We start from the raw sequence: 27,904 nt of genomic DNA on the forward strand, positions 1-27,904 counted from the left end.
TAAATCACTTTATTTTGAACCGTTAAATTTGTAGTAAATTTTATCAATTTTGCACATCTTTTCATTTCAATGCAATTTAAACCAAATCCAGCGCTTATAAAAATGCACTACCTGTAGGAATATCGTTTTTACTATATATATTTGAGATAAGAAACTAATACTCATATTTGTAATTTGCCTGTTGTGTTTATTAGTATTATGATAACTCGAGGTTAGCTATCCTCTCAGAAGCTAAAACGTCTGCCTAGTATGCTTGTCAATAGCCATCCTCTTGAAAGGTGAAAACTGAAAAGCTGAAAATGAAATGACAAGAGTATCAAAACTATAAAATTCTATTCATTTTCAATAGTAATTATAGTATCATAGTACGGTAAGATGAGTTCTTAATCTGATAACAAAGGATCTCTCTCGTAATTCAGTGACAAGTTATCCCAACAAATTAAGCCATCAACTAAGACGAGAGTTTGTAACATCATATAATTCTTCACGAGGCTCAAAGCACCAAATCTGAACTCCGCAAGTCTTCCCGACCGGGACAAGTACGCCAGGAAGCAATCCTCGGCGACAAGAAGCCCAGTGAAAATCACATAATTTCCAAAACAACGTTAAAGCAGTTTAATCACCAGAGCTTGGTCTTGACCCAGAAGAGGAGGAAGACAACTCCGAGAACAATGGCAACCGGCGCCCACTTCCGAATGAAAGCCTAAAAGGAGGGAAGAAAGAGGGGCAGGTAAGAGTGAAATCACAAATAAAATGTTGGGAGTAATTCCACATAAATCATATATTTGACTTGGGTCTTCTAACAGGGTTGAACTCACAAGTACCATTGTCAATAGTGTCTGATAAAACTGACCTGTCGATTTAGATCTCTCGCCTTATCAGCATATATGCGTGATTCTGATGTTAAGCGGCTGGACATCTGACTGACCTCTGCAGAATCGGAAATCGAAAGTTCGAATCAATTTTGGCCAGAACAGGTTTCACAAGAGGAAAAGAATGCAATTCTATCTATGTAATAAGTTAATAGCCCCACGAAAAAAATGATCTATCAAACTTAGAAGTGTTCTCAGAATAAATGACATGATGAGAAAACGAACGATTCTCAAAGTTTTAAGAACATCTTACGGTCCAACTTTTCACCAACGCCAAGAACTTCCTGCACGTTTCGAGTCATTACTTGGTGGACTTCATAAAGCTCATCATTTAACTTTGCAATATTCCGCTGAGTACGGGTGTCCTGGTACAATTTCTTTGTTTTCTGTATGAATGTATCTAAACAATAAGGAAGAGAAAATAAGACCACCAAATGAGATAATATAAAAAAGAAAATAAGAAAAAACAGATAACAACAGATAATAACAGTAAACCTACCAAACTTAATGAAAGCATATGGTCTAGCTGCAGTTTCAATTTGTGCCACGTTAACACGCTCAAATTCATTCTTGAGGTCCTCAAGGTATTGGAATGCAAGTTTCTTTGGATACGCGCGGTCACACATGGTCAAATAACAAACACGCCCTTCTATTATATAACTAAGAACATAGGTCAAGGTAAACACTAAGAGGTAGCTGCTACTCATAAACAGTCAACAGAGCAAACATATAACAAGTGATACAAATATGTAAATTCCCAAAAGCGAGCTCATGTGCATGCGACTATCAAAATTAAATTGTGAGAATCTAACTAGATAGTATGTTAGTGGGGCAGGTAAATCACAGATAGATTAATTCATGAAACAGTAACGAAACAAGGGTTTCAACTACAAAGATTCAATGCTGATCTCACAATTGCCATCATAAGTTCCAGAACGAATTTAGGACAAGAATATCTAAAGCATGCAAAAGCTCGGAAAACTGATTGACTAAAGCAAACTTCAACTGCATAAAGTCGAGATATTACTTGACGCTTGCTATTATTGCACTACTTGAACTAGAAGCTAACACACTTTTTCTGGAAATTTTTGTAATTAATTCATCCCTTGACAATTGGCATCTTATGACAATTGGCATCTATTAACTTGTTGTCTATGGGCTCCTTATATGTGTGACAAAAAATAACGGCATAGAAAACAAGGGTAACAAGGATACTGGAAAACATAAGGTCCAGTTTCAACTGACATCCTTGAAGCCTCATTTTGGCCTCTTGACAGGTTCTTAAACAAAGCCTTGACTTGCTGTTTGTAGAATTCCGCATCCTTAATATCACGACCATCATCCAATCCCTCTGCCAGAGGGAGACCGTCGGTAACACGAGCAATCATTGTTAGCTTCACCATCTTGGGTTTCCAACTTCCCAGCTATAAAATGTTAGCTGCAATCACAATAAACATAAAAGATCATGTAGACTACTAATTGAAGAACTTTTCATTTCACTATGGTTTCTCCAAAAACTTTGCCTTCAATTCCGTACAAAGTTATAATCCTCACACAGTTAGAGACGTTTAGTTAGATAATGCACGCTATGCTTCAAACACACACACACAAACCAAAAATAAATTAATAATAATAACTGATTATAATTCAAACGCTTCCTTGGAAAATTGATACATCAAAAGAACGAGAGAACGTATAAGTTTTACTCTAAAAAAGAATGTATAAGTTTTAAACTTAAAATTAAGGGAATTATTCTTATATTCTAATTGGAGAAAGAAGATTTCACAAACCATAAAAACCCAAATTCCCATCCTACAAAATTAAGCATTAAAAATAAATAAAATCATTCCTATATATTGAATGTAGAATCCCAACAAAAAATTGCGATCGAACTGCTGGGATTTAACCGTGATGATAATATGGAATGCTTATCAAAATTGCAATAATCTCTTAAAAGGAAACAAAGATCGAGAAAAACGCTTCAACCCACAAGAAAAGGAAAGGGGGGAAAAAATCCCATCTCCTTTCCAAAATTGAAGAAAATGAACGATAGCCCTATGAAATTTTGACAAAATTTGCAACAAATTAATGAAAAAAGTGTAAAGAAAAGCAGAATTACCTGGTTATGGGAATAGATTTTGAGACTCAGAGCGACAAGGATTTGAGAAAATGAGGGTTGAATTTTGTGTGCGATCTAAAAGAGCGATCTAGCCAGCTTGCACGTTTCAGCCCACGCGTCAAAAGGGTCAGTTTTTATGTCTCAAAAGTACAACAACAATCTAGATTACAGATGCATAATATACTTTTTTTTTATTTGTCGATAAAAAAATAAAATAAAATACTAAATTGAAATGGGATTGAAATGAAAACTTTGCCTACATTAATAAATTTCAGAAAAAAAGTTCACAATCAATATTGCCGAGCCTAACACCATTAGAAGAAAACACTAAACATAATCAACTGCACAAAATATATATATATATACATATATATATACACACACACACTCTTAAAACTAAATCATAAAAAAAAAAAAAGAGAAAACATCAAAGTAAAAAAGTTGAATTGTGATCCAAACCTATGAAACGAACGGGGCTTACCGTCAATCGGAAGGAGGGCTGGCGCTGTGCGTGCTGCTGTGCTAGGGTTTCTAGTGCTATGGAAAGAAAGGGCGGGGGCAAATTCGAATGAGAGAGAGAAATCAAGGGCTGAAGAGTTTTTGACGAGACTTTTTTCCTTGTTTGCTTGCCTTTTTTTGCCCCTTGATAATTGACTTTATTTTTTGGTTTTTTTTTTTTTTTCATGGGAGAAGATGGGTAGAGAGATCCTACGGTCCAAGGCAATGACGTGTTGAAATGGAGGGCTAAGCACATTGGTAAACATATTCACGGCTGCACCTAAGTCTTGTCCATTAGCCAAAATAAATAAATAAATAAAAGAAATTTGCTAAGGTTTTTTTCGTATTTCCATTTAAATTACTTCTCTCGTTTTTTCTTTTAACAAAGTTTTACAAATTGCCATTAAATTATGTTATTTGTGTCAGCACACCTCCTACTTTAAAATGTATCTATTTTATTCCTTGATTTATTATATATTTTTAACTTTCTCCTTTCATGTCTGTTCACGTTAATAGTGAATGAAATTATTAAAGCTTCTTATTAATTTGTTAATTAGGTATTTTAAGTTTATTAAATGCCCTTCCTTTTAAAACCTTAGTTAAGCATCATAAGTCATAGCTCACCTCTATTAGTTGCTTAGAGCGAATCAAGAGTAATAAGAAGGAAAATGTGAAGAAAAAAATATGGTGATACTTTATGTCACTTCACTTAAAAATAAATAATTATAATTCAATTAATAAAGAGAAAACGAGTTACGGTGACTCTTAATTATTTAAGATGACATAAATAAAAGATATGTACAAAATCATGATGAACCATGTACTTTTCTTTTAGAGTCTGTTTTGTAAACTAGTTTAAGTGGGTTTGAACTAAAAAGCTTTTCAAATTAGTGTTTTGCAAAATTTTAAGTTCTGGTTTAATGTTTCAAATAAAAAAAAAATTTAAGAATCTCCGCTTGAAAACAAGTTTGAACCGTTTTTTATGAACTTACCATTTCAATTAAAAAGTTCAAACGACCACATTTTGAACATGTTTAGAGTGAGATTTTTCCAATTCTATAGCTTTAACTTGGGTTACAAATTGACCCTTAATCCGTAGAAACCAATCCTTGAACACTCCTTTCTTAGCAAGTAAAAAAAAATGAATAAATAAATAAATCCTCGAACACTCGTAAGTTTTGGCACATTGTGGAGATTGGGAGTACATATTCTAGCATTCAAACTTTTTCTCAGTGCGATTAGAGATGTAAGTTTGGGCTGTCTGGCCAAGAAAAATTTCAAACTAATCCGGTTCGGTCCTAAAAAAGAAAGTTGGCCCAGTCCGGATCTAAGCTCAAAAAATTTAGAGCCGGCCTAAAGTTTTATAAAGTATTTTAAAAAAAATCTATAAAAATATAATGTCTGGGCTGGGTCAGACTATCCCTAAAAAAGAGAGTCGGTCTAACCCGACCCTAAGTCTAAAAAATTAAGACCGAACCGGACTCAAGTCAACAGTGATGAGTTTCGGGCCGGTCCGTTTAGCTCGCTCTAAACTTATAGCTCGAGGTGCAATTAGCAAAAAAAAAAAAAAAAAAAAAAAAAAAAAATTTTCTGGGGGTTTTCTGGGTGCATTTCAATGTTTAATATAGTGCGGGTTTGTGCATATGAGTTATGTGCACCTCCTCAAAATTTCACCGCACGATTTCAAAAAGTCCACAGAAAGAAGGGGGAAAAAAAGAGGGGAGGGGGGAGAGAGAAAATATCCAATGCTGATTCCAGTGCTTTTTTGATAGCAATCTATCATGTTCTGTTGAGTATCGAGGATAGAGCAGGAGTTCACAGAACCAGTTTCACTTCACTCTCATGGCTTTTGCTGTTGGCTTCTTCTTTCCAAATCAAACTCTCAAATCTCCTGCACTTCCGTTACCTTCCGTCTATCCATCTCCCTTTTCAGCTTCACAGATTTCAACACTTTCTTCTTCGTTACCAAACAATGCTCATCATCACTTGAAGCTCAAACACCTTATTAGAACATCTTCTGAAGGTAAGCGTACCCTTCTGAGTTTCATGGTTTTATCATCTTTTCAACTTGAATTTCACTCCAAAATAAACAGTTAGAGATGGGTTTTCCTTGAATTGAGCTTTAAAAACTCTTTAAGAATGTTATTCTGCAGTTTTCTTATAGTATACTTTTTTTTTTTTTGGCTGAGAATTTTCGGTACGGTATAAAGGAAATACTATTTGGTATATTATAATACCTTGTTTATTCTAAACATGACTTTCGTGTAATCTAACGCTTAAAGAACGGTCCTGATACTTATTTCGTACCTTGCCTCATAATTCTCCTATTTTCCACTTTTCTTATATGAAGTCAATACATAACTTTTGCAACTATTGAGTATGATATTCCTCGTCATCTTACAGGAGTTCCCATTGAATTAACCGAAGATTCGAAGTTTGTTCCTGTAAATCCCGATGAGTTACAATATGGTCCACCTGTAAGTTCTGGTTAGTTTCACTCTAGATGTCATCACCCTTTCCTTTCAATTCTTAATCTCATGCTTTCTTCAATTTAAATTCAAGAAATAAACTACTTTTTTGGAAATCACTTAGGGTGTGTTCGGCTGCCTAAAAAACTTAAAAAAAGACAAGTCCTAAAAAACTCAAAAAAAGACAAGGCCTAAAAAACTCAAAAAAAGGCAAGTTGAGTTCTAATTTTATTTAAGTTCTTGTTCTTTTAAGTTTGAACTCGAGTTTGTGACTAAAATTTGAGTTCAAGTATCCCCTTCAACTCGAGTTCAGAAACTCAAACTCAAATTAATAAACAATATTTTTTCTATTCTTAAAAATGTTATAACTTTTTCGTTTTAATCCTGATTGAGATTATTTTTTTTCTGTGTTGACAACGAAAAGACGAATAAAACTCCACCCATATACCCTATTAAAATTTTTCATCACTATTGAGTTTTTATTAAAATACTATCTAAATACAAATTTAAGTTTTGACTCACTCAAACACAAACTCAAAAAAAGATTCTTATCTCAAACCATAACTCATATGTACACAACCAAATACAAACTTAAGTTACAACTTCAACTCAAGTTATAATTCAAATTCAACTCAAAAACTACACTCAAGTCATACTCTAAAAGAACAGGCCCTTAGTGTACATGCTTTCCTTTTTCTTTTTTTTTTGGTCATGCCTATTAGATTCAAGGGTTTTTATTTTTTTTTATTTTTTTTGAAATGTAAGAGGAAATGTTCTATTCCTTAAGTTTTTTTATTTGTTTGTCACTTCCTTTTCAATACTACTGATGTTGAACATAAACTCTTGTTTTGCAGGCTTTGTTATTGTTAGGCTTTGAAGTGGAGGAAACTGTGAAGGTGATACATATTTTTCAGTCACCGGTTTTGTTGTATATCATTTATATAGGATTTCTGGTTTTCAGAAAATGTGTTTCTTCTTGGTTGTACAATTTAATCATTCATTTGTTTAGTAGACCTTTTGTAGAGAATTGTTAAACCTATAGGATATACAATTAAAATAGTTCTATGTTACCTCATAGTTATACACATCTCTGGTGTGTTGCAGATAAATCAGCTTTTGAAAGGAATGGATGGGGAATTCTTACAGGTACAATTCCTATTACTTTAGAAATCTACAACAAAACACGGTTGAACTAAGCGATTAAATTAAAGTTCTTTTGGTCAAGGTTGTCTAAAGAAGTTCAAAATTGGAACTAAATACCAGTATGAGTAATGCTAGGGACATCAACTCTAATTCTTACTTTTTTTGTACCAACTCAAGTTGACTGTGAGTTATCATCATCTATTATGATTCCTCTCTTGTTCTTCGTATTTCCTGCTAAAGGGGAATTAGAAAAAATAAAATTGCTTGTTTATCGATAAATCATACATACATCTGCTTTCTGAACGCGTTACTGATCCCATCTTTTTTTTAGATTATCTTGTGTACTGAAGAGATGATTACTCGTTCATTGTGGGATGCAATTAACACAGAGCAACCCAATTTGGAAAAAGTTAAGGTTGAACTCTTGATCTTACTGGTGCTTGATTTATGTTCAGAATGTTTACTGATCTGGCACTGGTTTCGAATATGAAGAATGAACTTTCATTGCATGGTTTTTCTGCTAAGTTCTTTAAAGCTTTTCAAAAATACTCCACTCAAAGCGACCAATATATGATGCAGAAGATGCATGTCAGCGATTGGAGGGAAATCAATATGGAAAAACATAGTTTCAGGAGACTCTGGTTTGGAGACTAATGCTAACTCTTGTATTCTACGTGTAAATGTTTGTGGTTTTGCTCTGCAGATTGCCCAGTCATTGCCACGGATCTGTTTCTTATCTGGTCTTACTGGGGAGGAGATGATGATGTTCATTGACGCTTTTCCGGAAGCTGGTATGGAAGATTCCCCGTGTCTAGTATTAAATTCACTGATAAAGTTTTTTTACCTAAGCACTCAGCATTCTGCTTTTTGATGATAAGAAAATGGTGTCGAAGTGTTATTTGAATCCTGCGACTACTATGCTTTTAGTTGTAATCAATTTCTCGAGGCACATGGGATAAATGATTGGAGAAATTTGCATACAATCTATATTCACCAGTGTCTTCATCACATGAATGTATGAATTAAGATTGAATTGTTCTCGCTTTACAGGACTAGAACCAGCTGTGTTTGCAGCTCTTGTTCCGAACAGTGCGGAAAAACCTCTGCAAGAACTGATAGAAGAGATTATGGGAGACCATGAAATGCTGGTGAGTCTGCCTTTTTGTGTTCCCTACACAAGTATTTTATGTTTGAATAAATTATCCTATCCATAACAACATGGTGATTTTCATACAGACTTCAAATGAATGAGAGACAAGCCCCGTATGCAGAATCTTCTCTCCGAAAAATCAACGCTATGCTATGCTAACATGAACTAATTTTCATTGGAAGTATTGCTTTGTTATGTTGAATTAGCGTAAAAATGAACCTCGGAAGTAAATAACTTTTGAGAATTTTTGAGTATTTTTTTAATTAATTATGATAGTGAAGCCAAAAAAACATCCTACTCTTCACATTGAATCGTCTCCTTTTGTTTTGTCAACGTATATTGCATAATTACTCATGCATCTGAACTTGGGAAATAATCATTGTCTTAAAGAAATTGCACCATTTTTTTTTTTACCATTTTTGCGGTCAAAAGCCTACAACCTTCAATTCTCGGGGAACACCCATGTACATGAACATACAAAACATGAACTAGAGCCTTTAATGTTTTGCACTATGGATACATGTATGTTACAAAAGAAAAAAAAGAATGTATGATTTTAAAAAATGGAATAGTTACTAGTTTAAACGGATGATGTTTTCATTTTACTGATGATGTTCTTCTCTATATTAGTTCGGCTGGTTTCTAAGATCTCATTCATTTCACCTATTCGAGTTTTCAATTCTAAGTTTTCACAGTAAAAAGTTCTAAAAAAATATCACATCTAACTTTTTTTACTACAGTGAAAAGTTCTTATAAAATGTCACATCTCAGTTCAAATTAAAAACTTGAATCCGAACGAGGCCTAATTATTTGGCTGTTGCATAATTTAATGAAATTGCTGAGAGAGAGAGTGCATATATTATATCCTAACAGAACCGCTATCTTTAAAATAAATAAATTAAAAAAAAACAAGAAGAAGACAATTTCACTCACTCACGGAACAGAATCTGCAATTACAAACTGTTTACACAATCAGGAAGTTCCTCCAACCAAAATTGGTCACCAAGTCATTCCCAAAAACAAAAAAAAGGTCACTAAAACAGTTAAAACCAGTGCAAGCCAAGTGATGTGCCACTTTGTTGGGACTTCTGGGAGCAAACAGGAAATCGATTAACCAGAAGTCAGGAACCAGCCACAAATAGCAGACATCAGCAATGATGGGCCCCTGTCCCTCCACGGCAAAGGAGAGCTATAACAACCACACACTCTGCAACACCCGGAGAAAAAAAAATTCCAAGCACACGCTTAGCAGCCTTATGTCTCGCTCTTACTTTTCAAGTTAGCAAACGTGCGGCCTTAGCACTCACTTAAATGATAAGAAGAACAGCCGCTGAGCAAACCTTAATAACTGCTCCAGCACCAATCCAATCAAAGCCAGGAACAACTGCTGCATGAATGTTCAGCTTTTATACATTCAAATTTCCAGCCAAAGGCGCCGGGCACTAAGAATTGTGATACAAAATCGAAAGTTAAGATTTTATTATGCAAGTATTATTGAATTGAACAAACAATTGGAAGAATGAGACAAGATTCTTGCCGAACACACTTCACACAATCAGGTATTCGAGAGACCTGAACTCCAAATTCTACACAAAACAATTCTCTGCCTTCCCCGTTTACTTCCACTCCTTTATATCTCCCTTATTTCCCGCCCAAAAACAGTTATTCCTACATCCTATTCACTCTACATTAGGCAGCCCAGTCACAGAATTCCCTTTTTGCCCTTGCCTTTTATTCCTCCTCACGTAAGTGAAATGCACCGGTGGCTTATCAAATTGGAAGTCATAGGAGGAGGCTGCACCATGGGAACCAAAACAGGCTCGATACCCCGCCTAAACTCCTCAAATAGGGCTATAGCATCTTCACAGCACTTGGGGGCACACCTGCAGGAACCACTGTGGATCATAAGGTTTTGATCATTCCAAACACTCCACAGCACAATGCAAAAACGATTAACGTCGCGATCAGCCAACCAGAAGACCATGTCCAACAGACCATCAACCAAGCTGTCTTTTTAAGAAGAGAGCACATCCCACCACTCAGATAGCATCCAGACGCAAACAGCAGGAGTACGCTCAAATAAAAGTATGGTAAGAGGATTCAGACTTGTCACCGCATCTTGGGTAAACAGTTAAGAAAACAATACCTTGCTCATGAAGATTAAGAAGAGAAGGCAAAAAATTGCTGCAGCCCTTCTATATGGAGATTTTCAATTTATGGGGGATTTTTAAGATCATAGCCCATTCCACAACTGAAAAGCAGAACCCTAAGGTCTAAAACATTATCACAGTGTTAGGTCCTAGTTGAGTTCCACGTTGCTAAAGTATGGGCTTAGCATGTGGGTTTATAACCACTTGGGCACCCTCTCTCTAAAAGCTAACTTTTGGGAATGAGTTCCACTCAAGGGTTGTAACACACCGTTCCTCGGTTCAAGTGCAAGCGAGTAACTTGATGTCACAGAACAGTTCTGTTAGGAACCTAACTCAGAAAATCAGCCAAACACCAATACCACACTCACACACACCAGAAACAGTAAGAAAATGAGAGTAATCGGAGGGAATATTATTAATCCAATCAGAGGCAAGAACACCAAATTACACTTAAATATAAAAGATAGATTGGAGATTTCGAGCTCTCCGGCACTCCCAGCCGTTCCGGCAACACACCCAACACTCAGAAGATGAAAATACTCATTGCCTAAACCTACTCCCCTTCCCCCATTCAAATTACTCCCAGATTAGCCCCCTTGACGTCAGCCCATCTTAGCCACTTTCAATATTTTCCCTTAGGCCCCTAACTCTGTGTTTTCTACCCGTTTTGGCCCTCCTAGTGTAAACCTGCTTCACTAGGGGTCTAACAAGTTCCCATTGTCACCATAATGCCACAATTAATCTTCAAGGTTACTACAGCCTGGAGGAATGCCAAGGACTGAATTCTTATCAATTTCCCAAGGATTATCAACATTTTTTCCTTTCAAATTTCAGCATCCAGCAGGGAAGAGAAACCTCAATAACCTTTAAATTTTCAGTGATAGATCGGGACTGGAAATAGGGAGATAAGAACCAGGTCCAGGAAACCGACAAACCGAACTACCATTCCCAACTCTCACCTACAGACATTGGCAAGCAAATCCCTGCCCCAGACTAAAATTGATGCTTTAATCAGTACTTTGTTTAGTTTGTAATAGCTCCACCTGATTTCTGAAGAGCAAATGGCTTAAAAACTACACAATAAAACCAAAAATATATATATATATATATCTATTCTTCGCCACTAAAATCAAGGAAATTTTACATTAAAGAGAGAGTTGTCTTGAAACATGACATGCAAAAGACAGACTCCATAAAACATGTTGCTCAAATAAACTCCAATTTCCACAGTATATATTAGTGAGTATCAGCAGACTGCAATTACTCTTCATCAGTTACGGTGCTTCTCTGAAAGCAAAAGCAACATAGAAATCTCTCCTTTTTTCCCCTTTGCCAGTCCTCACGAAAAGCAAATTTTGCAGCAAAAATGGAATTTAATTTGTATCCAGAAGCTTCATTCAGTTGGTAATCACTCTCAGTCTAAATTGAATTTTCCAGAAACTAAATTCTCATTACCTTGAAAAAACACTGAATAATCAATGCATCAATCAATCGTCCTCGTCGTCACCACTCTCATCGCTGAAGTAACTCGCCTTCTTCATCCTCTTCTTCTCCTGCCCGCCGTCGCCGCGGCTTCTCAACAGCCTATCGTCTGCGCCGCCGTCCACCACCGACGCCCAATTGTCCTCCTCAAACCCTTCCCCGCCGTCCGGTCCTATCTCCTCATCCTGCTCATTCTCTCTCCAGCAATTAGTCCCTCTCCCTCCTCCTCCTCCTCCTCCTCCTCCTCTACCTCTCTCTCTCTTCGGCGGTGGGCGCTCCCTCGGCCCCAGCTGGTTCTTCGGGCACTCGTACGACAGGTGTCCTTCGGCTCCGCACTCGTAGCACCGGCTCTTGTCCCGGTAGACTCTCTTCCTGATAAACTCCGCCGAGCGGCCATTATCGGCGGCGATCGAGGCCGTTAGGGTTCGGCCGTTGAGGACCTTGCCGTGCATCTGTGAGGCGGCGAAAACGGCGTCGTCTCGGGAGACGAACTGGACGAATGCAACACCGCGGCTTTGGCGCGTGTGGCGGTCCTTGAGGACGGACACTCGCGCGATCTTGCCGAAGGTGGAGAAGAGCGTGTGGAGGTCGGAGTTGGTGAGGGCGAAGTCGATGTTCGACACGTAGAGCGTCGATTTCGACGGCGCTAGGGTTCCAGAGCCGCCTCCACCGCCGGAGTGTTTTTTGGCGGCGGAGGTGGTGGCGCCGGCGCCATCCGGAGGGTTTGCAGCGGCGGAGGCGTAGCGATAGTAGAAGGTGTCGTCGTCGTCGTCGCTGTCGGTTGGGTTGTTCTTCTTCGTCGTCTTCTTGTTTTTCACCATTGGCTTCTCTGTGTGTTTAGTGAAATGGAAATGATTTCAACTAAAACATATGATTGAATTTAAGAGATAAGTGCCGGAATTGTTCTTTGTTTTTATTTTTCACGTTTTTTTTATAAAGAAGAAATGAAAACAATTTTAAGAACCGCGTTTTACATAATTAAAAATAATAAAAAAAGAAATAAAAATAATTTTTTAATTTAGTATAAATAAGAGAGAAATGATAGAAGAATTAAGGAAGAAAACAAGTAGAAGAATTATTACATGAAAAATGATAAGAGTTTGTTATTTAGTAAGAAACAAGATAGGAGAAAAAGAAATTTATGATGGAAAAAAATTATAGTGGGGTTTATCATTTTTTATCTCTCTAATATTAGGAGGAAAACTCAAATCTACTTATTGATAGTTAAATTTATTTTTGTGTCTCTATTTTAAAATCTAAATAAATATTAAACAATTGATAAAATAGTCATTTAGACTATTACATGCTTTATTTTCTCTCATTATACCAAACACTATAAAGGAAAATCAACTTCATTCATTTCTTTCACATTTTCTTTCTTTTATGTGTTTTCTTTCCATTCTTTTTTCTTTTCCTCTTACTAAACGGACTCTTAGTCGTTTTTTATTTTTTATTTTCATTTTCTCTTCTCTCCAGTAGAGGGAGACATTAATGAGTTTTTTATACTAAAAATAATCTCTTAATAAAACTACCAAACGCATTTTCAAAAATGATTTATGTCTAAGATTGAAAACGTTTTCATTTTCATTTTCATACAAAAAATAAAATCATTTTAGAACGAGTTCCAAACGCACCCAATGCCTTGTTCGTTTCGCGGATTTAAGTTTTTAATTCAAGTTGAGATGTGATATTTTTAAGAGTTTTTAATTGTAGCAAAAAAGTTAAATGTGATATTTTTTAACAATTTTTAACTGTAAATACTTAAAACTGAAAGTTTAAATCAGAAACGAGGGCAAGATTACTTTGTCATTTTGTCCCTATGAAAGTTTATATCATTATTACTGAATAAACTTAAATCATTTTCAAAAAGTTCTACTGCTTTAGTATTTGCAGTAGCATTATCTAATGTTATAGCCATTACTCTATCCCTTAAACTATATTCATCAATGACAGATAAAATTGTATTATATATTAAATTGACAGTATGTGATCCTATAACACATTTAAAACTTAATATTCTCTTATCTAAATCAAAACCTTTAAAATAATGTTCGGTTACAGCTAAATAATATTTGTTGGTAATGACGGACCAAATATCCGCCGTTAATGCAACGCAACCACTAGTAGAGTGTAAAAGGTTTATTAATGCTTTCCTTTCTTGTTTATATAATTGTAATGCATATTTCCTAAGAGTGGTTCTTGAAAAAAAATTATGCATTACGATTATATACAATTTTAATATAACGTTGTCAATTTCTTTGTTCGGTAAAACTAAGTGGTTGATCTAGTGTGGCTATTAATCGTATCATTTCGTACGATCGACTTGCAGATCGTATTTCTAAATGGTTAGATCGCCGGTTTGGCAGTTAAACGATAATTGTGTTTGGCAGAAATCGGGTCCACCTCCTTGCTTTTGAAGACACTTTTTAGAGTGTCTTCTCAAGTGTGTAATGCCATGAATAGTGTTACTTTGTAATTTATCACCACAATATTTACATTGAGTTATGTATTTAACGTTACTGTTATTGTCGACCTACTCGAATGTGTTGAAGTGCTCCTAAAGTGTTGAGGTGCGCTTGAATTTCTTCTTAGAACTTGCAACACTTGCACTAGCACTTCCACTTGCCTCTCCTCCACGCCCACCACCATTACATCCACGACCTCTAGTACGTCCACTAGGGCTCGGATTTGCAGTTTCATCAGCAACTCTTTTTGCAGTTTGTGATTCCTGCGTTTGAAAAACATTAGGAAATTATCCTTCTTCAATGTTAAATTGGGCATCAACCGGAATATCACCACCATAACCAGAAGAATCCATTATAAAAATATAAGAGAGATTGAGAGCGCTTTGAGAGAGATTAAGAGAGATCGAGAGAGATTTGAGCGAGATTAAGAGAGATTTGAGAGAGATTAAGAGAGATTTGAGAGAGATTGAGAGAAATTAAGAGATGATGAGAGTTTTTGGGTAAGGAAAATAGTTGGGGGAGAGAGGGTATTTATAGGAAATTTTTTGGCTTGAAAAAAAAAATTTTCCCTCAAATTTTCGGTTCCAACGGTAACACACACTCAGGTCGGGTCGGGTTTGTACAGATTGGGCAACGGTAAAAAAAAAAAAAAAAACAAAGAGCCGTTGGGGTCGGCGGGTCGGGTCGGGTAAAATAGAGCCGTTGCATTCAAATTCGGGCAATTTTCAAGCTAATGGTCACAAAGAATTCAGGTCGGGTTGGGCAAAAATTCAAAAAACTAGCCGTTTTTTGAGTTTTCAGGCACAACTTCGGACAACGGGTCGGGCATCGGGTTACGCTGAAAAATTCAAAAAAAAATCCCGCGGACGGCGGTGACGGCTTCTCCACCGGCGGCGGGCCTGCCGGGGTTGGTTATTTCTTAGGCTGCCTGAGCCCGGCAAAAATGTGTAGACAGACGGCGAATGGTGCTTGCCCGCCAAACCTGAAAACTTTCGGGCTTTGGGCAGGCTCGCCGCTCGAAATTACAACACTAATGGAATGTTATCTCACTTTTCCAGTAGAACTTGCCTCACTCTGTTAGTATAAGGATTACTTTCGTAAAAGCCACGTGAACTTTATAACTTAATTCAATATGTGCCTCGAAAAAGGTTTACTTCACCTGTTAAAGTATGTAAAAATGGTTCAAAATGTTAGATGAATTAATGTTAGACGATCTCCAATTCAAATGTTAATGTTAATTATTTTTGTTATAATGTATAATATTATTTAAAATATTAAATATACTTTTTATAAAAATAAAAGTAAATTTTAATATTTAAAATAATTAAAAAATGTAAAAGTTACATTGATTACACGAAAAAAGTAAACATTTTAACTAATAGCAATCAAATGCTAAATTTCTCATATGCTACACTTGGTGGGAAATTTGTCACAAAATATAACATATGAAAAATTTAACACAACATATAGTATGACATGAGTGTTTTTTATACTTAAATGTTAAATTTATAATTGACACATCAATTATAACATTGTATTAGAGATGCTTCTATAAAGGCACCTTCAATTACTAATTTTTTTAATCAATTTATCTTTTAATTTTTTAAAATATCAACGGCGGGTTGACACAAAAATAATAACTAACGGAATAAATTTATGGCCCGTTTACTAACCGGGAAACCAATTTTAGGAAAGAGAATGGGTGCGTTTGGAATTGGTTCCAAAACGTTTTTATTTTTTGTATGAAAATGAAAACGAAAACGTTTTTATTTTCATTTTGGAATCATTTCTGAAAATGCGTTTGGTAGTTTTATTCCGAGATTGTTTTCAGTTTAAAAAAAACTGAAATTGTGTTTGGTGGTTTAATTTTTAAAAACATGTAATAATATTTAAATTAATAATATATTAAATAAATAATCATATTAAATAATCGTATTAAATATATTAAATAATAATATATTAAAAAATATTATTACTAAATATATTAAATATTTAATATATTATAAACATGTTATATATGAAAACTGCAGGCGGCGCTCAATCTCAGAAGTGGGGAAATGAAAACGGAAAAAATTCGTTTTCAGAATCATAAAGAAAAAAGAGAAAATGAAAACAGGTGTTTTTAGTTTTGATTTTAAAAAATTTTACGCCAAACGCGTTTTTTGTAGGTGTTTTCAATTTTTTTTCTCGAAAATTGTGAAAAATGAAAACGAGACTAGAAACAAACAGGCCCAATGATTCTTGTATTTATTTTTATATTTGATAGTTGAATTACGTGGACCCCATCTAATAACTTTCTTGATAAAGAAACACTTATATCCCACCCCTTACCTATGAAATTTAACTCCTTCCTCTAAAAAATAGGAACTAACTAACTTATTTATCAAATTTACCCTTATTTAAATTAGTTATTCACTTAGCACAAGGGTACTTTTATAAGCACATTTATTATATTCCATTTCTTTTAATTTTTATGCAAGTAAACAACATAATAGGAATTTATTTCCTCTTGTAAATTATTTCCAAGTAGATTAGTAAAACTTAATTTATGGAGTTATAGGACTTAATTTTATGAAACTTAATTTCTTTTTTCTTGGAATTTATTTCCTATTCTTTAAGTTCCTAATTAGTAAACATACCCTAAAATTAATAGGTTGAGAGGTATAGTGTCACTTTATTATTTTGTTAGTTTTATAAATGTAAGAGCATTTTAAATTATGTTACATAATTTAGAGGGTGTGATGGTTTTTTTTTTTTTTTTTTTTTTTTTTTTAAAATTTAAAAGGTTATTTGGGGAAATTAAAAAAATTATTTTTTTTTTTTTTTTTTTTTCAAAATTCAAAGGTATATTGAGGCAACTTACAAAATTCAAGCGAAATTTATGAACCCCAAATCTATTTATTAATTCTATTACAATATTTTTTTCTCATAAAAATTTAAATTTAAAACATCAAAATCAAAAATCATAATTTAAATATATATTTTAAATGAGCCCTATAAAAAGCTTCTTCCCTTGTTAGCTCCTTCTATGTCTCATCTAATCTGAGGTGCGGCTAGTAAAAAGCAAAGACCCAAAAAAGAAGAAAAACGATTTTAATGGAGAAATGGTTATTCACTTATTTTTCAAACTTGTTTTAGGGTTATTCAATTTGAGAAATTTGGGTTTTGATGAAGAAAGAGTTTGTGATTTGAATTATTATAAAATACAAAATTTTTTATTTTTTTTAAGGGTATTTTGGACAGTTTACCGAGAAGAGGTTTTGATTTCGACGACACAAATTTGATGAGATGAAACGTATAAGGTGTATTTTATAAATGACTTAAAATAGAAGGTCCAAAATATATAAATAACCGAATTTGGAATTACCCAAAATATTTTCACTTTTGAGGCTCGAAGTGATGGGACGAGGCAGAGAACAAAGAAGCTTCTAGCTTTCCACAGGTTGGCTCGCTTGAATCGGATGTTCGATCTCTAAACGGCCTCCTCAGACAATTTAATATCTGAACTGAATATTCTTGTGAAATAAAACATGGCCTTCTAGGGTTTTCCTGTAAGTTATCACTTTCTTTTTTGCAATTTCATTTTTCCCCGTATTTTCACAACTTCTTCTTTTTTTATTTTATTTTATAATTTTATAGAATTAATAAAAACTATGATTTTGAAATTGGGTACAAGATATTTGAACTTTATTTAGATGGGCATTGATTGAAATGCATGATCTTGGCTTTTTAAATTTTGTTTTGAACGAAGATCTATTCAAGCAGAAGATTGATTGAGAAAAATAATGAATCTAATTTACTTTTCACGAAGAGAAGATAATATAAGCAGGAGGTGTATTTTCAGTTTCTTTCTCTCTCTCTCTTCTTTTCGGTAATGGAATGGAGCTAAGGTGCTATTTTGATGTGGGAGTGAAAGAATAGAAACATTGTTGAATGATCACATTGATTTCAAAATTGTTTATTTTGTTGGGTTTAGAGTTGCTGTTGATTGTCACCATATATATATATATATATCTATATATATAGACACATACTCACGATCACTCTGGTTCCACGAGATCCATGGCCGAGTCATATGAATATACACACACTTTCATACAGAGAGGCATGGGAACATGAAAGATTGACCGTCTTAAACACTAGACCTTTAGAAATACCATCCGAATTGCCTGCATAGTCAAAACTTGGATAGTCATGAAATGGATAGCTTTGAGAACGTAGTTAAGAAAGCATTTTATAGTTGATATGAAACTGGAGAGTAGTTTGGTTCAAGTTGAGGTCGTTTATGATCCTAAAAGTGATATGATACGTTTCCATTAGCATATAGTCGTTTAAACTATTTTTATTTTTATTTTTATTATTTATTTATTTATTTTGCTAGAGTTAAATCCGATATGTGAATTGTAAAGGATCAGGATAGATATAATTTTGCTAATTCTGCCTTGGTTTTAGAATAAACCCCAATCGCAATATTTGGTTGGAGATATGCCGGCTATCTCTTCATAATTTTTTAGATTTTGGCCTTTTGGACTATGAGTTATATAGCTTTACTCCTACTGAAACAACCAAGGCTGCTGATATTCCTAGTCTAAGCTATTCTTGAGTTTATTGGTGTATTTTCATGGTTTCCAATCATATATTACTGTTACATGAGAGCTCTTTTCAAAATTAATGATTAGATGCTAAACGTACTAAATCCTACCAAATAAAGAAGACGCATGCAGCTTGTAGATCATCTCTAGATATGTAAATCTTCAACCTTTTCAATTCCCCTTCAGTTCTTGCTTCTTCCTTTTTTTCCCCCTTTACTAGTTCACACATTGATGCATTCGCTTTTGTAACTCTTGACAAAAACCAGAGACAAACTGCATCTTGTCCTCGAACAATGCATGAATTCTCCGCTTTTGACGGCTTTTTGGATATAACAGAGTGCTTGGCAGAGATGATTAAATATGTGGCAAATGAACCCTCAGTAGGGCTTTTCTATGTTCAGCAGCATGCTCAAAATGCAGTGCCAAATGTCGTTCGTCTCACGAATAACGTTGTGGATAAATCTCATGAAACAACTTTGCATACTGAAGATTCCGAGGATTCAATAACCATGGTGAGGACTATGAAAGAATGCGGATTCCCCATTGCAGATGAGATGATTAGGGACATAAAGAAATCTTTGTTGATCATGTCTACGAAACAACCAAGAAGAGGGTTAATTCATGACTTGAGATCTGGTCTTCGAATGGATAGAACAAGCTCCTGGGGACCATCCAGTTGGGTTCGTCCTGGATTTTACGGTCAGCAGGACACTGAAAAGAGTGGCTACTTATCAACTGTATTTAAGTCTGCAAAACAGAAGGCAAGCAATTTCAAGTGGCCACAACTTGATTCAACAGAAGTCGTCCAAACAAAGGATGAGAAGCTGCTGCACTATCCCGAGCAACCATTAACAGTTGCATCTGCGGCAAGCACTAATTCATCTCTGCCAGATGTGGAACACAATGAACTGCCCTTTTCAAGTCAGATTGCAGATGAACCACAAGAAGAACAAATAGACATGAGTTCGTCGTTCCATAGTTCAATACCAGTATTGGAGAACTATGACGAGTTCAAGGCAGATAAAGAAGCCAAATTAGAGGAGTGGTTAGGAGATAATGGCAACCTGGATAATCGTGGAGGCGAAAGTGATTCAGGAGCAATTTAACTTCAAGTCTTGACAACATACAGTACAGATACTGAAGATGTTAGACTGTATATACTGATGTTTATTACTTGATTATCTGCTCTTGACGATTTGTGTACAATTTGATCTGTTGTAACAATGTTATTCAAGTATTTTTTTCCCCTTTTACGGGGAATGTTTAATGGTGTGGTTGGTGTTTTATCAATGGTAACAAGAGGAAAAGAAAATAATAATAATAAGAATCCCTTCATTTCGTAATTGTTCTTCTAGCCCTTTGAGGGTTTTTTTTTTTTTTTTTTTTTCTCGGTTCAATGTTCTTTTGGCCTCGACATGCTTGTGAAATTCGAATGCTTTTCCTTCGCTATGCATCTCCTAATTACAGTACTATTATGCCTTTGCTAGAGTGCTTGGCGTGTCAAACTCCATTAAGAGTCCACAAGCAAAATCGTATCTGTAAAGTCTTGATTCAAACATATTTCAGTAAGATAATAATAATAATAATGACGACAAAGACGAGGACGACGATCATAATAAGCCAATGCTGCAGCCTGCAGGTATCATCTACTTCTCCGTTGGTGGTTTACACCAAATCATGAAAAATTTTCACAAAGTTATTTGCAGTTAGTACTTTTGGTAATTGTTAATACGACTAATTCCGAACTGGGAAGTGTGTTATATCACATGCAAGTATTTGGCACATAGATTGCAAGATTTGTGAGTTTTGGCGCATATCCTGAAATCCTAAACTGGATCATATGCCTTTTGTCCCTCTATCCTGATACACTCCCAATCACAAACATATTGACAATCTGGAAATTTTTGGTGGCTATTTAAAAGTTTTTTGAGTTTTTATCAATGTTGTTTCAGTGGACCCAACTAAAATGCTATACATCTCCAATGTCCTCAATGCAATATAATTTCAACGTGCTCTGTTGAATCTGATACTTGAAATCCAAAAAACAGTGCCACTTATATGTAACATCCTTGCATAAGCTGGTCTAAGAGTGTCTGCACATGTACCACTTCCAAATGAAGATTGCTTTAAAAGGATCTTTGCAATTAAGGGAAATGTAGCAGTGGGGTTTTCATAGCATGTGCTGCCAGGGGCAATTGATGGAGAAGTCCTGCAATTTTCTCATCACAGAAAAAGCGGCATCTCTCCCAGAGCGGATGGCACGCAGTGAAGGGGAACAATGGAGGAGAAAGTTGGACGCTCGAGACTAAAAGATGGCTCACAACGGGGACTGGCTGGGCTTGCGGCGGCCATGGAGGTCTTCTCCCTGAAGCACTGTGACCATTGAGGAACGTTTGCTGTGTTCTTTTGTATTTTGTTTTTCTGATATTGTTTTTTAAATCATCATTTACCAAAATAACTTTTTAAATTTGGCAATTTAACCAAGTTTTTGAAATATAGTTTATTAACCCATATGACTCGTTTATCAAATGAAAACCCTTTTAACAGATGTCACATCAGAAAAACCGTTTGAATTATAGACACAATTTGATCTCAGTGTTTAGGACAGTTTTGAATAAGGGTTACTTCGGAGAACATTTCCGAAAATAAACGTCTTAGAAAAAGTAGCTAACTTGCAAGAAATGTCTTTGCACAAGAGCGCGGATGCATACAGAACATTGGAACACATTCAGGTGCTGTGTACAGAAATACGAGCGTGCGTTGTCATGAAAATTATAATACCAAAGGAAAGCACGTATGAAAATCAAAGGATGAATAAACCGTATTTTATTATTATTTTTTTTGGTGACCAACCAACCTCAGAGAATGACAATAATGATACATCAGTTGCTCTAGGCAAATTCAACTGCAATATCTGCTCATTTTACAAACGTATGACAATCATTTTCATTTGATTGTTTTAGGAATCTGAATGTACATCAATACGAAATCTAAACACCAAGTCCCCTAGAATCACGTACATGAAAAAGTATATCTCCGACCTCATTTAAGGAACGGAGAGAAATAGTTACCAAAAATGAAACAAATTGACCAGTATTCCACGGGAAACAAAAGCTGTGGAACTTGCACATCAAGCGTCCTGGAGTTACCATGGTTCATAAGTCAAAATAATTTCCGAATTACAGAAGATTCAAGATAGTTACTGATTCCAAGCCGTGCAAGTTGCAACCCAGCTCAAAGTAAAGGTAAACAACAGTAAATCCTAACATCATGTTATAATCTCCCTGATGAAGTGCGAGGAGATTGGATACAAATCTTTTTCGGCTTAATAGCTTACACCTTTAGGCTGTAACTGTGCACTTGTGATGAAGAAAATGATGAATACCTGGGAGGAGAATCGTGCTTCTATTCCTGTTCAAGCATCAAGAGTTACTAGGATCCTATTTAAAACTTCATCATTGAGCGGGAACTACTCTCCCACAGCGCAATGAACTTGATATGCCGAGGCTAGTAGGTACTCTATTACACAGGAACGTGCTGCTGTGCTTCATCTGTGGCCTAGTGCCAAATATGTGGACCATGCTAACCGTCACAGGGCTAATTATTCACACAAAGTTGCACCACCGTGATGGCCTAAGTGATCCTCATTCAGTCAGCACAAATGAATCAGCAATCACACGTAGAAAAGCAACCAGCAACAATCAGAAACATAAGGTACACAATATACGGGAAATCCCCTCCCAACCTTTATTTTTCTCTCAATAAAGGAATACAAAGTGTTTACAGACTTTGCAGGATCATGACATTGCCCATTTCACTGCACATAATTGTGAATATAAGCCATACAGATCCGGTTGACAACCCCCAACCGCCTAGGCTAACCAGCCAGGGCCATCTGGGTGTGTCTGGCTAGTCAGCGTAACTGCCAGATATGCTGTCTGCCCATGCACTGTGCCATCTGTCGACCTTATCTGCCCCAGAGGCTCCAAGTCTCATCTGCACGCCACAAAGGCCAGTAACCACTAGTAACCGCCCATCACACGCGCTAAGCCACACTTCCTTCCGAGTTTTGTGGCGCCCCATGCCACCTGGCGTGCTGACTAGGCACACAGCCAAGTCACTGCGCCAGACGGCTGAGCTCCATGCACACTCGAACACCCAACAAGGACAGCTCAGCACTCACACCGCGCCATGTGCCTACGATGCTGATCATCCTGACCAGCCAAGTCTTGGCTCAAGGCCATGCTGCCCCTGCCAGCATGCCTTGGTGCCTAGGCCAGTGGCCATGATGCACCAGCCACCATGCCACCGTGCCTCTCCGAGTCTAAGGGGCTAACAGTAACCAAGTCCAGTTAATTAAGCCAATTTCAAAACAACGATTGCAGTAATTCAGTTATTCACCAGGCTGATTGATCTTGTAACCGACCAAAGTAAACGTGTCAGCAGTATAGTGCTTCTGTAAGGAAGAGTACATATCGCCACAGTATAACAGTGCCAGTTTACCACCGTTGAATTGTGATCAATCCAAAAAAAGGAGAGAGAAGAAATAACAAGTGCCAAGGTGATCGAATGAATTTGCGTCTAAAAGGACCATACCCTCCAAGGTGTGATTATAAATGAGAAAACAAAAGGCTGGTTAGTGTATCTGATTGCAAATTTCTGGGTGGAGCTTTTTTATTTCATCAATCAAAATTTTTAATTCTTATCTCCTTAAACAAAAGAAAGGGGGGAAAACAACAATGAGATGGAGAAATCACCAATTAAAGCTCTAAATTGGAAAGCTTTTTCATAAACAATATGGATGATTAAAATATTATAAATAATCTCTGGTTATACTTTTTTACAAGAAAAGAAAATTTATGAAAGAAAAACACCTATATTTGATTATATGAACAATGAGATATGGCAATAATTAAAATTTTGACATAAATGCAATTTATCAGAGGAACCTACACATACAAGAATCTAAACCAATGAGAACTTGATCTCTCGAAAACCTTCATGGCCATCAACCCGCATATATCATTATGAAAGCAACTCACCAGCATAATAAACTGAAAAAGCTGGGTAAAACATAGTAATCTCCAAGAACCGCTTTCACTGTCAATTAAAGGGATCTCACTTCTCGACAAGAAGAGGTGATCCATTCATTGCTTTAACATGTCACCCTGCCCTAAGAATATGAAACCATAATTACTACATGGAAAACTGTGACACCAACTTTTACTGAGAAATATCGACCATATCTCTAAACACAGATTTTTATTTATTCATTTATATTCATATGCAATAGCCACTAGCATTTAAGCACAAGTGATAACCTCTTGAACGATGATATAGCTTGAAAAGATAAACTAAATGTTTTGGAGAGGAAAGAAATAAATCATCATTTGCCTAATGTGCTTTTGCAGACAGAGTGAGAATGAAACAAAAACCAGTTCCACTAGATAGCCCACAGTCTGAGGTTAGTAGAAAAGTCGTTAATTGTTTACCTGGCCCCAGAGTAGTAGAAGATGCTTGATGCACAGTCCTAGTTTCCTCCGAGACTTTTCCATTTACGAAATTTGAATTGGGAGGAGTGGCCAACCCATTTCTCTTTCCCACTACTTTAGCCCTTCTGAAATTGTAGAGTTACAGCTAGCAAAAGTAAAATTTACCATCCAAGTTCCAAACAAACATATTTAAGATATTCAAGCAGTAAAAACATTAATATTTGCAGCTTATACCTGACCAACTTCCGTTTTAAAGTGCCAGTTTTCAGCTTTGACGTACCTTCACCAAGCAATGTAAATGTCACCAATGTTTTATGATGAGTGAAGCATAATTGAAGAGACAGAACACAAGTTCTATGATAGGAACCGAAGGGAGAGAGTATAAATAAGTTCTACTCCAAGACTCACTTGTCTTACCAGAAGTTGAAGTAGGTTTCCGATTTCCTCTCTGAGCTTTTATGGCAGCAATAACAGAATCAGCAGTAGACCCCAAACCTTTTCTTCCCACCAATTTCACTCCAAGTTTTTCACATAGGTAATTTAACCTCATCTCATCACCTCCTCTTACTTCTCTCAGCTCAAGTGCCTGTTGCCTTGACAACAAAGTGTAAACATGCAGCTGTTGCTGCTGATTAAAGTGTGATTGAAGCTGCTGGAAAAGCAACTTATTTGAATGTTGTTGGTCAGGTTTTGAACCTTCATGACTCTTCTTTCGCGGTTCATTAAATGTCACTCTTAAAATTGCCGGTGACTTTGGATCAGCATTTTTACGACCAAAGATAATAGAAAAACTCCCGAATTCTAAATCAGGCTCCCTAAATAAATCTGCAAGAAGAGAAGCACAAGAGTGGGCATTCTTTGATGGATTCCTTCCAACTTTTATCTTCAAAGATCGAGCATTAGCATGGTGAGCCATATTTGCAGCTTCCCTCAGCCCAGTAAGAAAAGCCCCATGCATAGTTGCAGGGTACCGCCTGGTGGTGGCCTCCCCTGCAAAGAATAGTCTCCCATCTCCAACACTTTCTGCTAAAATATCATAGTCGTCTCCTGATGCCCCAACTGCAACATTAGAATAAGAACCTAGGCTAAAAGGATCACTTCCCCATCTGGTACATACGGTTTGAATAGGCTCTGGGACATTTATTCCTTGTGGTTCATATATACCTGTATGAATAAGAGCCAGAGTCTAGTCCTCGTCAAGAATAATCAGCTAAACATTGAGTGACAGTTCGAGAAATCAAAACATCAAACAATAGTACTAAAATGATTCCAAAGAAGGGTCATGATTAAGATAAACTTCAGAACAATGCACAATTAGAAGTTTTGGTTTTTCCTTTTTTTTTCAAAAGAATAAAATATGCCATTGTGAAAATGAACTTTAAATACATAAAAGTAAATATTATACCCTTGAGAATTTGAAGAACCAGTGTTACTGCATCAGTAGGAGGCATGCACTCAAACTTATGTGCTGCTTCCCCTGCCACTAAAGCAATCAAGAGAGGACCGCCAGCAACTGTAGCATAACTGTAAAATAGAAAAAATTCCCCTCGACGGCTGGGATCATCAGAAAGGTGTCCAAAGGTATCAAGATCTGTACCCCAAAACGCGTGAGGAAAAAGCATTGCAACCTTATTCAGCAATCCAAATCCTAATCTCTTTATCCCATCAAGCTTTCTCTGAGGCAACTCTGGAATAAATTTGATGGACCCACTTTTCAAAACCCCAAGAGGCACAGTGCACAATGCCATATCACACTCAAAAACCTGGTTGCCAGCTACTACTTGCACCCCATGGTTACCATACCTAATTGTGTTCACAGTTTTCTCATACAAAATTGGAACATTCTCCGCCAAGGCCTGAACCAGCCTTCCATTCCCTCCAGGCAAGAAGCAATGATCACCTCCCATATCGTACGGGTCATCTTGGTCCCAAAACGCAAGTGAAAGCTTTGATATTAAGCCTGCATTCGCATATTCTAAATTTGCAAGATGCCAATTGAACAACTTCATTTCCTCAGCATCTACATCATCCCCATAAACCTGTCTGAACGTTTCCAAGGCCGCGCCAAGAGAAACATCAACTGATACATCCCCCATCAACTGCCTAAGCCTACTCGCTTTATCCAGAAGATGGTTAAAATCATATTCCACCTTCATATCCATGTCATGGTCTACAGGCTTCCCCTCCGAACTATACAACGGGCACTTGTCTCTCACCTTATGAAAGGTTGAACCCAATTGCCTTGCAACAATCCCAAGAGGGTTTCCTAATGTACCTGTCAAAACACTCCCACCTAAATCTGCTGCCGCGAATACCCTATTTCCCCCCTCCATTTTCTTCGTATAAACCCGCCCACCTGCGCGCTTCCTTCCCTCCAATACAGTCACTTTAAACCCGACACGCATCATTTGCCTCGCAGCGGCTAGACCCGCAAGGCCAGCACCAATCACAACCACATTCGGCTTACTGGGTTCGGAAGGAATCTTCTCCTTGATAGCCGGTGCAACCCCAAAATTAATATATCCATGTGAAACAAGATAATTGTAAGCAGAGTCTAAAAGTGTGTGACAATGTTTGGGTATAGTATCAACAAACATCTCCTTGGTAACCCAATTAGACACGTTCTCGCGCCATTTCGCGATAATGTGGTTCCGAATTAGAATGTAATTGACCTGTTCAATTCCCCCGATGACGGGGAGAACCCCGGCGTCGATTTCTTCATCGGTTAGGGAATCGGCCGGGAAACCGGCAGTAAGCGCAACCACTGCTTCAGCCGTGGATTCTCTGTTGATCACGATGATCTCGTCGGAAGTATCGGGCGCAGCGCGGGGTAAAGAATTAGCGTTTCCTACATTGTTCCTGATTGAATTGACTGAAATGGAATTAGAAGAAGCAGAAGTGAAATCATTACCGTTGGGGTTTAAGTCAGTCCCATTAGGAAAATGAGCAATGTTGAACGACGTCGAACTGCGCTGCGGCCTGCCTCGCCGTCGCTTCTTGGGGATCGAGAAAGAGAGAATGTGGCTTGAGCCAGTTTCGGAAACTTGGCTTGAGCTCGGGAATGAAGTTGGATCCGAATTCTGGTTAGGGTTAGGGTTGAAGTTAGGAAGAAAACCAGGAATAGGTTCGGGATTGGGGATTTCGTGGGGATCGTAAAGAGTGAATGGGATGGGAGGGAACAGAGAAAATTGATCGGCGATATCATCGGGCGGGTCCATGGAATCCGTACCGGTGGTGTTTCCCGGCGGGAAGGTGAGAGACCGTGTTGATCGAGAAGGAACTGTTTGGTTTCCGAGTTTACGCTTGCCGCACTAAAATTCGTCAACTTTAACTTTTATGAAAACGAGAATCTTGGCATTCTTCACTTCTTCTTGCAATTCGAGTTTTTAATTTATGTTGTAAATTTAAATTTTTAATTTTAATTAAAATATAATATTTTTTAAAATTTTTTAATTATAATAAAAAATAAATAT

General features: G+C 36.6%; 5 protein-coding genes across 13 annotated transcripts; 2 read left to right on the forward strand and 3 right to left on the reverse strand.

The window, feature by feature from the left end:
• Positions 1-316: 316 nt before the first annotated feature.
• Positions 317-3,622, reverse strand: LOC21400069 (25.3 kDa vesicle transport protein). 2 transcript variants are annotated; one of them, XM_024170197.1, is made up of 7 exons: positions 3,473-3,622; positions 2,992-3,079; positions 2,088-2,310; positions 1,372-1,532; positions 1,126-1,272; positions 854-930; positions 317-703 (listed from the first exon to the last, which is right to left on the reverse strand). In XM_024170197.1, the coding sequence occupies exons 3-7, from the start codon at positions 2,273-2,275 to the stop codon at positions 620-622; spliced, it is 657 nt and encodes a 218-aa protein (XP_024025965.1). In that variant the 5' UTR covers positions 2,276-2,310; positions 2,992-3,079; positions 3,473-3,622; the 3' UTR covers positions 317-619. The 2 variants fall into 2 exon arrangements, with proteins under 2 accessions (XP_024025965.1, XP_010103538.1); XM_010105236.2 differs by having other exon boundaries at positions 2,992-3,087.
• A 1,625-nt stretch (positions 3,623-5,247) lies between these two features.
• On the forward strand, positions 5,248-8,536 carry LOC21400070. The gene is made up of 8 exons (XM_024170208.1): positions 5,248-5,512; positions 5,893-5,966; positions 6,812-6,853; positions 7,062-7,103; positions 7,432-7,515; positions 7,804-7,891; positions 8,151-8,248; positions 8,337-8,536. The coding sequence occupies exons 1-8, from the start codon at positions 5,332-5,334 to the stop codon at positions 8,349-8,351; spliced, it is 624 nt and encodes a 207-aa protein (XP_024025976.1). The 5' UTR covers positions 5,248-5,331; the 3' UTR covers positions 8,352-8,536.
• Positions 8,537-9,148: 612 nt separating this feature from the next.
• Positions 9,149-12,768, reverse strand: LOC21400072 (U11/U12 small nuclear ribonucleoprotein 31 kDa protein). 4 transcript variants are annotated; one of them, XM_024170188.1, is made up of 2 exons: positions 11,856-12,768; positions 9,149-9,634 (listed from the first exon to the last, which is right to left on the reverse strand). In XM_024170188.1, exon 1 carries the CDS (start codon positions 12,701-12,703, stop codon positions 11,888-11,890), a length of 816 nt encoding a protein of 271 aa, XP_024025956.1. In that variant the 5' UTR covers positions 12,704-12,768; the 3' UTR covers positions 9,149-9,634; positions 11,856-11,887. The 4 variants fall into 4 exon arrangements, with proteins under 4 accessions (XP_024025956.1, XP_024025955.1, XP_024025954.1 ...); XM_024170187.1 differs by having other exon boundaries at positions 9,149-9,637; XM_024170186.1 differs by having other exon boundaries at positions 9,149-10,133.
• Positions 12,769-17,743: 4,975 nt separating this feature from the next.
• LOC21400073 lies at positions 17,744-20,264 on the forward strand. 2 transcript variants are annotated; one of them, XM_010105240.2, is made up of 2 exons: positions 17,744-17,898; positions 19,206-20,264. In XM_010105240.2, exon 2 carries the CDS (start codon positions 19,233-19,235, stop codon positions 20,043-20,045), a length of 813 nt encoding a protein of 270 aa, XP_010103542.1. In that variant the 5' UTR covers positions 17,744-17,898; positions 19,206-19,232; the 3' UTR covers positions 20,046-20,264. The 2 variants fall into 2 exon arrangements, with proteins under 2 accessions (XP_010103542.1, XP_024025975.1); XM_024170207.1 differs by having other exon boundaries at positions 19,276-20,264.
• Positions 20,265-21,766: 1,502 nt separating this feature from the next.
• Positions 21,767-27,777, reverse strand: LOC21400076 (protein FLOWERING LOCUS D). 4 transcript variants are annotated; one of them, XR_002902814.1, is made up of 6 exons: positions 25,837-27,777; positions 24,840-25,595; positions 24,666-24,711; positions 24,432-24,556; positions 23,982-24,112; positions 21,767-23,536 (listed from the first exon to the last, which is right to left on the reverse strand). XR_002902814.1 is itself a non-coding variant. In XM_010105243.2 (5 exons), the coding sequence occupies exons 1-5, from the start codon at positions 27,647-27,649 to the stop codon at positions 24,087-24,089; spliced, it is 2,757 nt and encodes a 918-aa protein (XP_010103545.2). In that variant the 5' UTR covers positions 27,650-27,777; the 3' UTR covers positions 23,545-24,086. The 4 variants fall into 4 exon arrangements, 3 of the variants coding, with proteins under 3 accessions (XP_010103545.2, XP_024025958.1, XP_024025957.1); XM_010105243.2 differs by lacking the exon at positions 21,767-23,536 and having other exon boundaries at positions 23,545-24,112; positions 24,849-25,595; XM_024170190.1 differs by lacking the exon at positions 21,767-23,536 and having other exon boundaries at positions 23,545-24,107.
• Positions 27,778-27,904: the final 127 nt, after the last annotated feature.

The sequence above is a fragment of the Morus notabilis genome, unplaced genomic scaffold (assembly GCF_000414095.1).
Source record: "Morus notabilis unplaced genomic scaffold, ASM41409v2 Scaffold413, whole genome shotgun sequence".
NCBI lineage: Eukaryota > Viridiplantae > Streptophyta > Magnoliopsida > Rosales > Moraceae > Morus > Morus notabilis.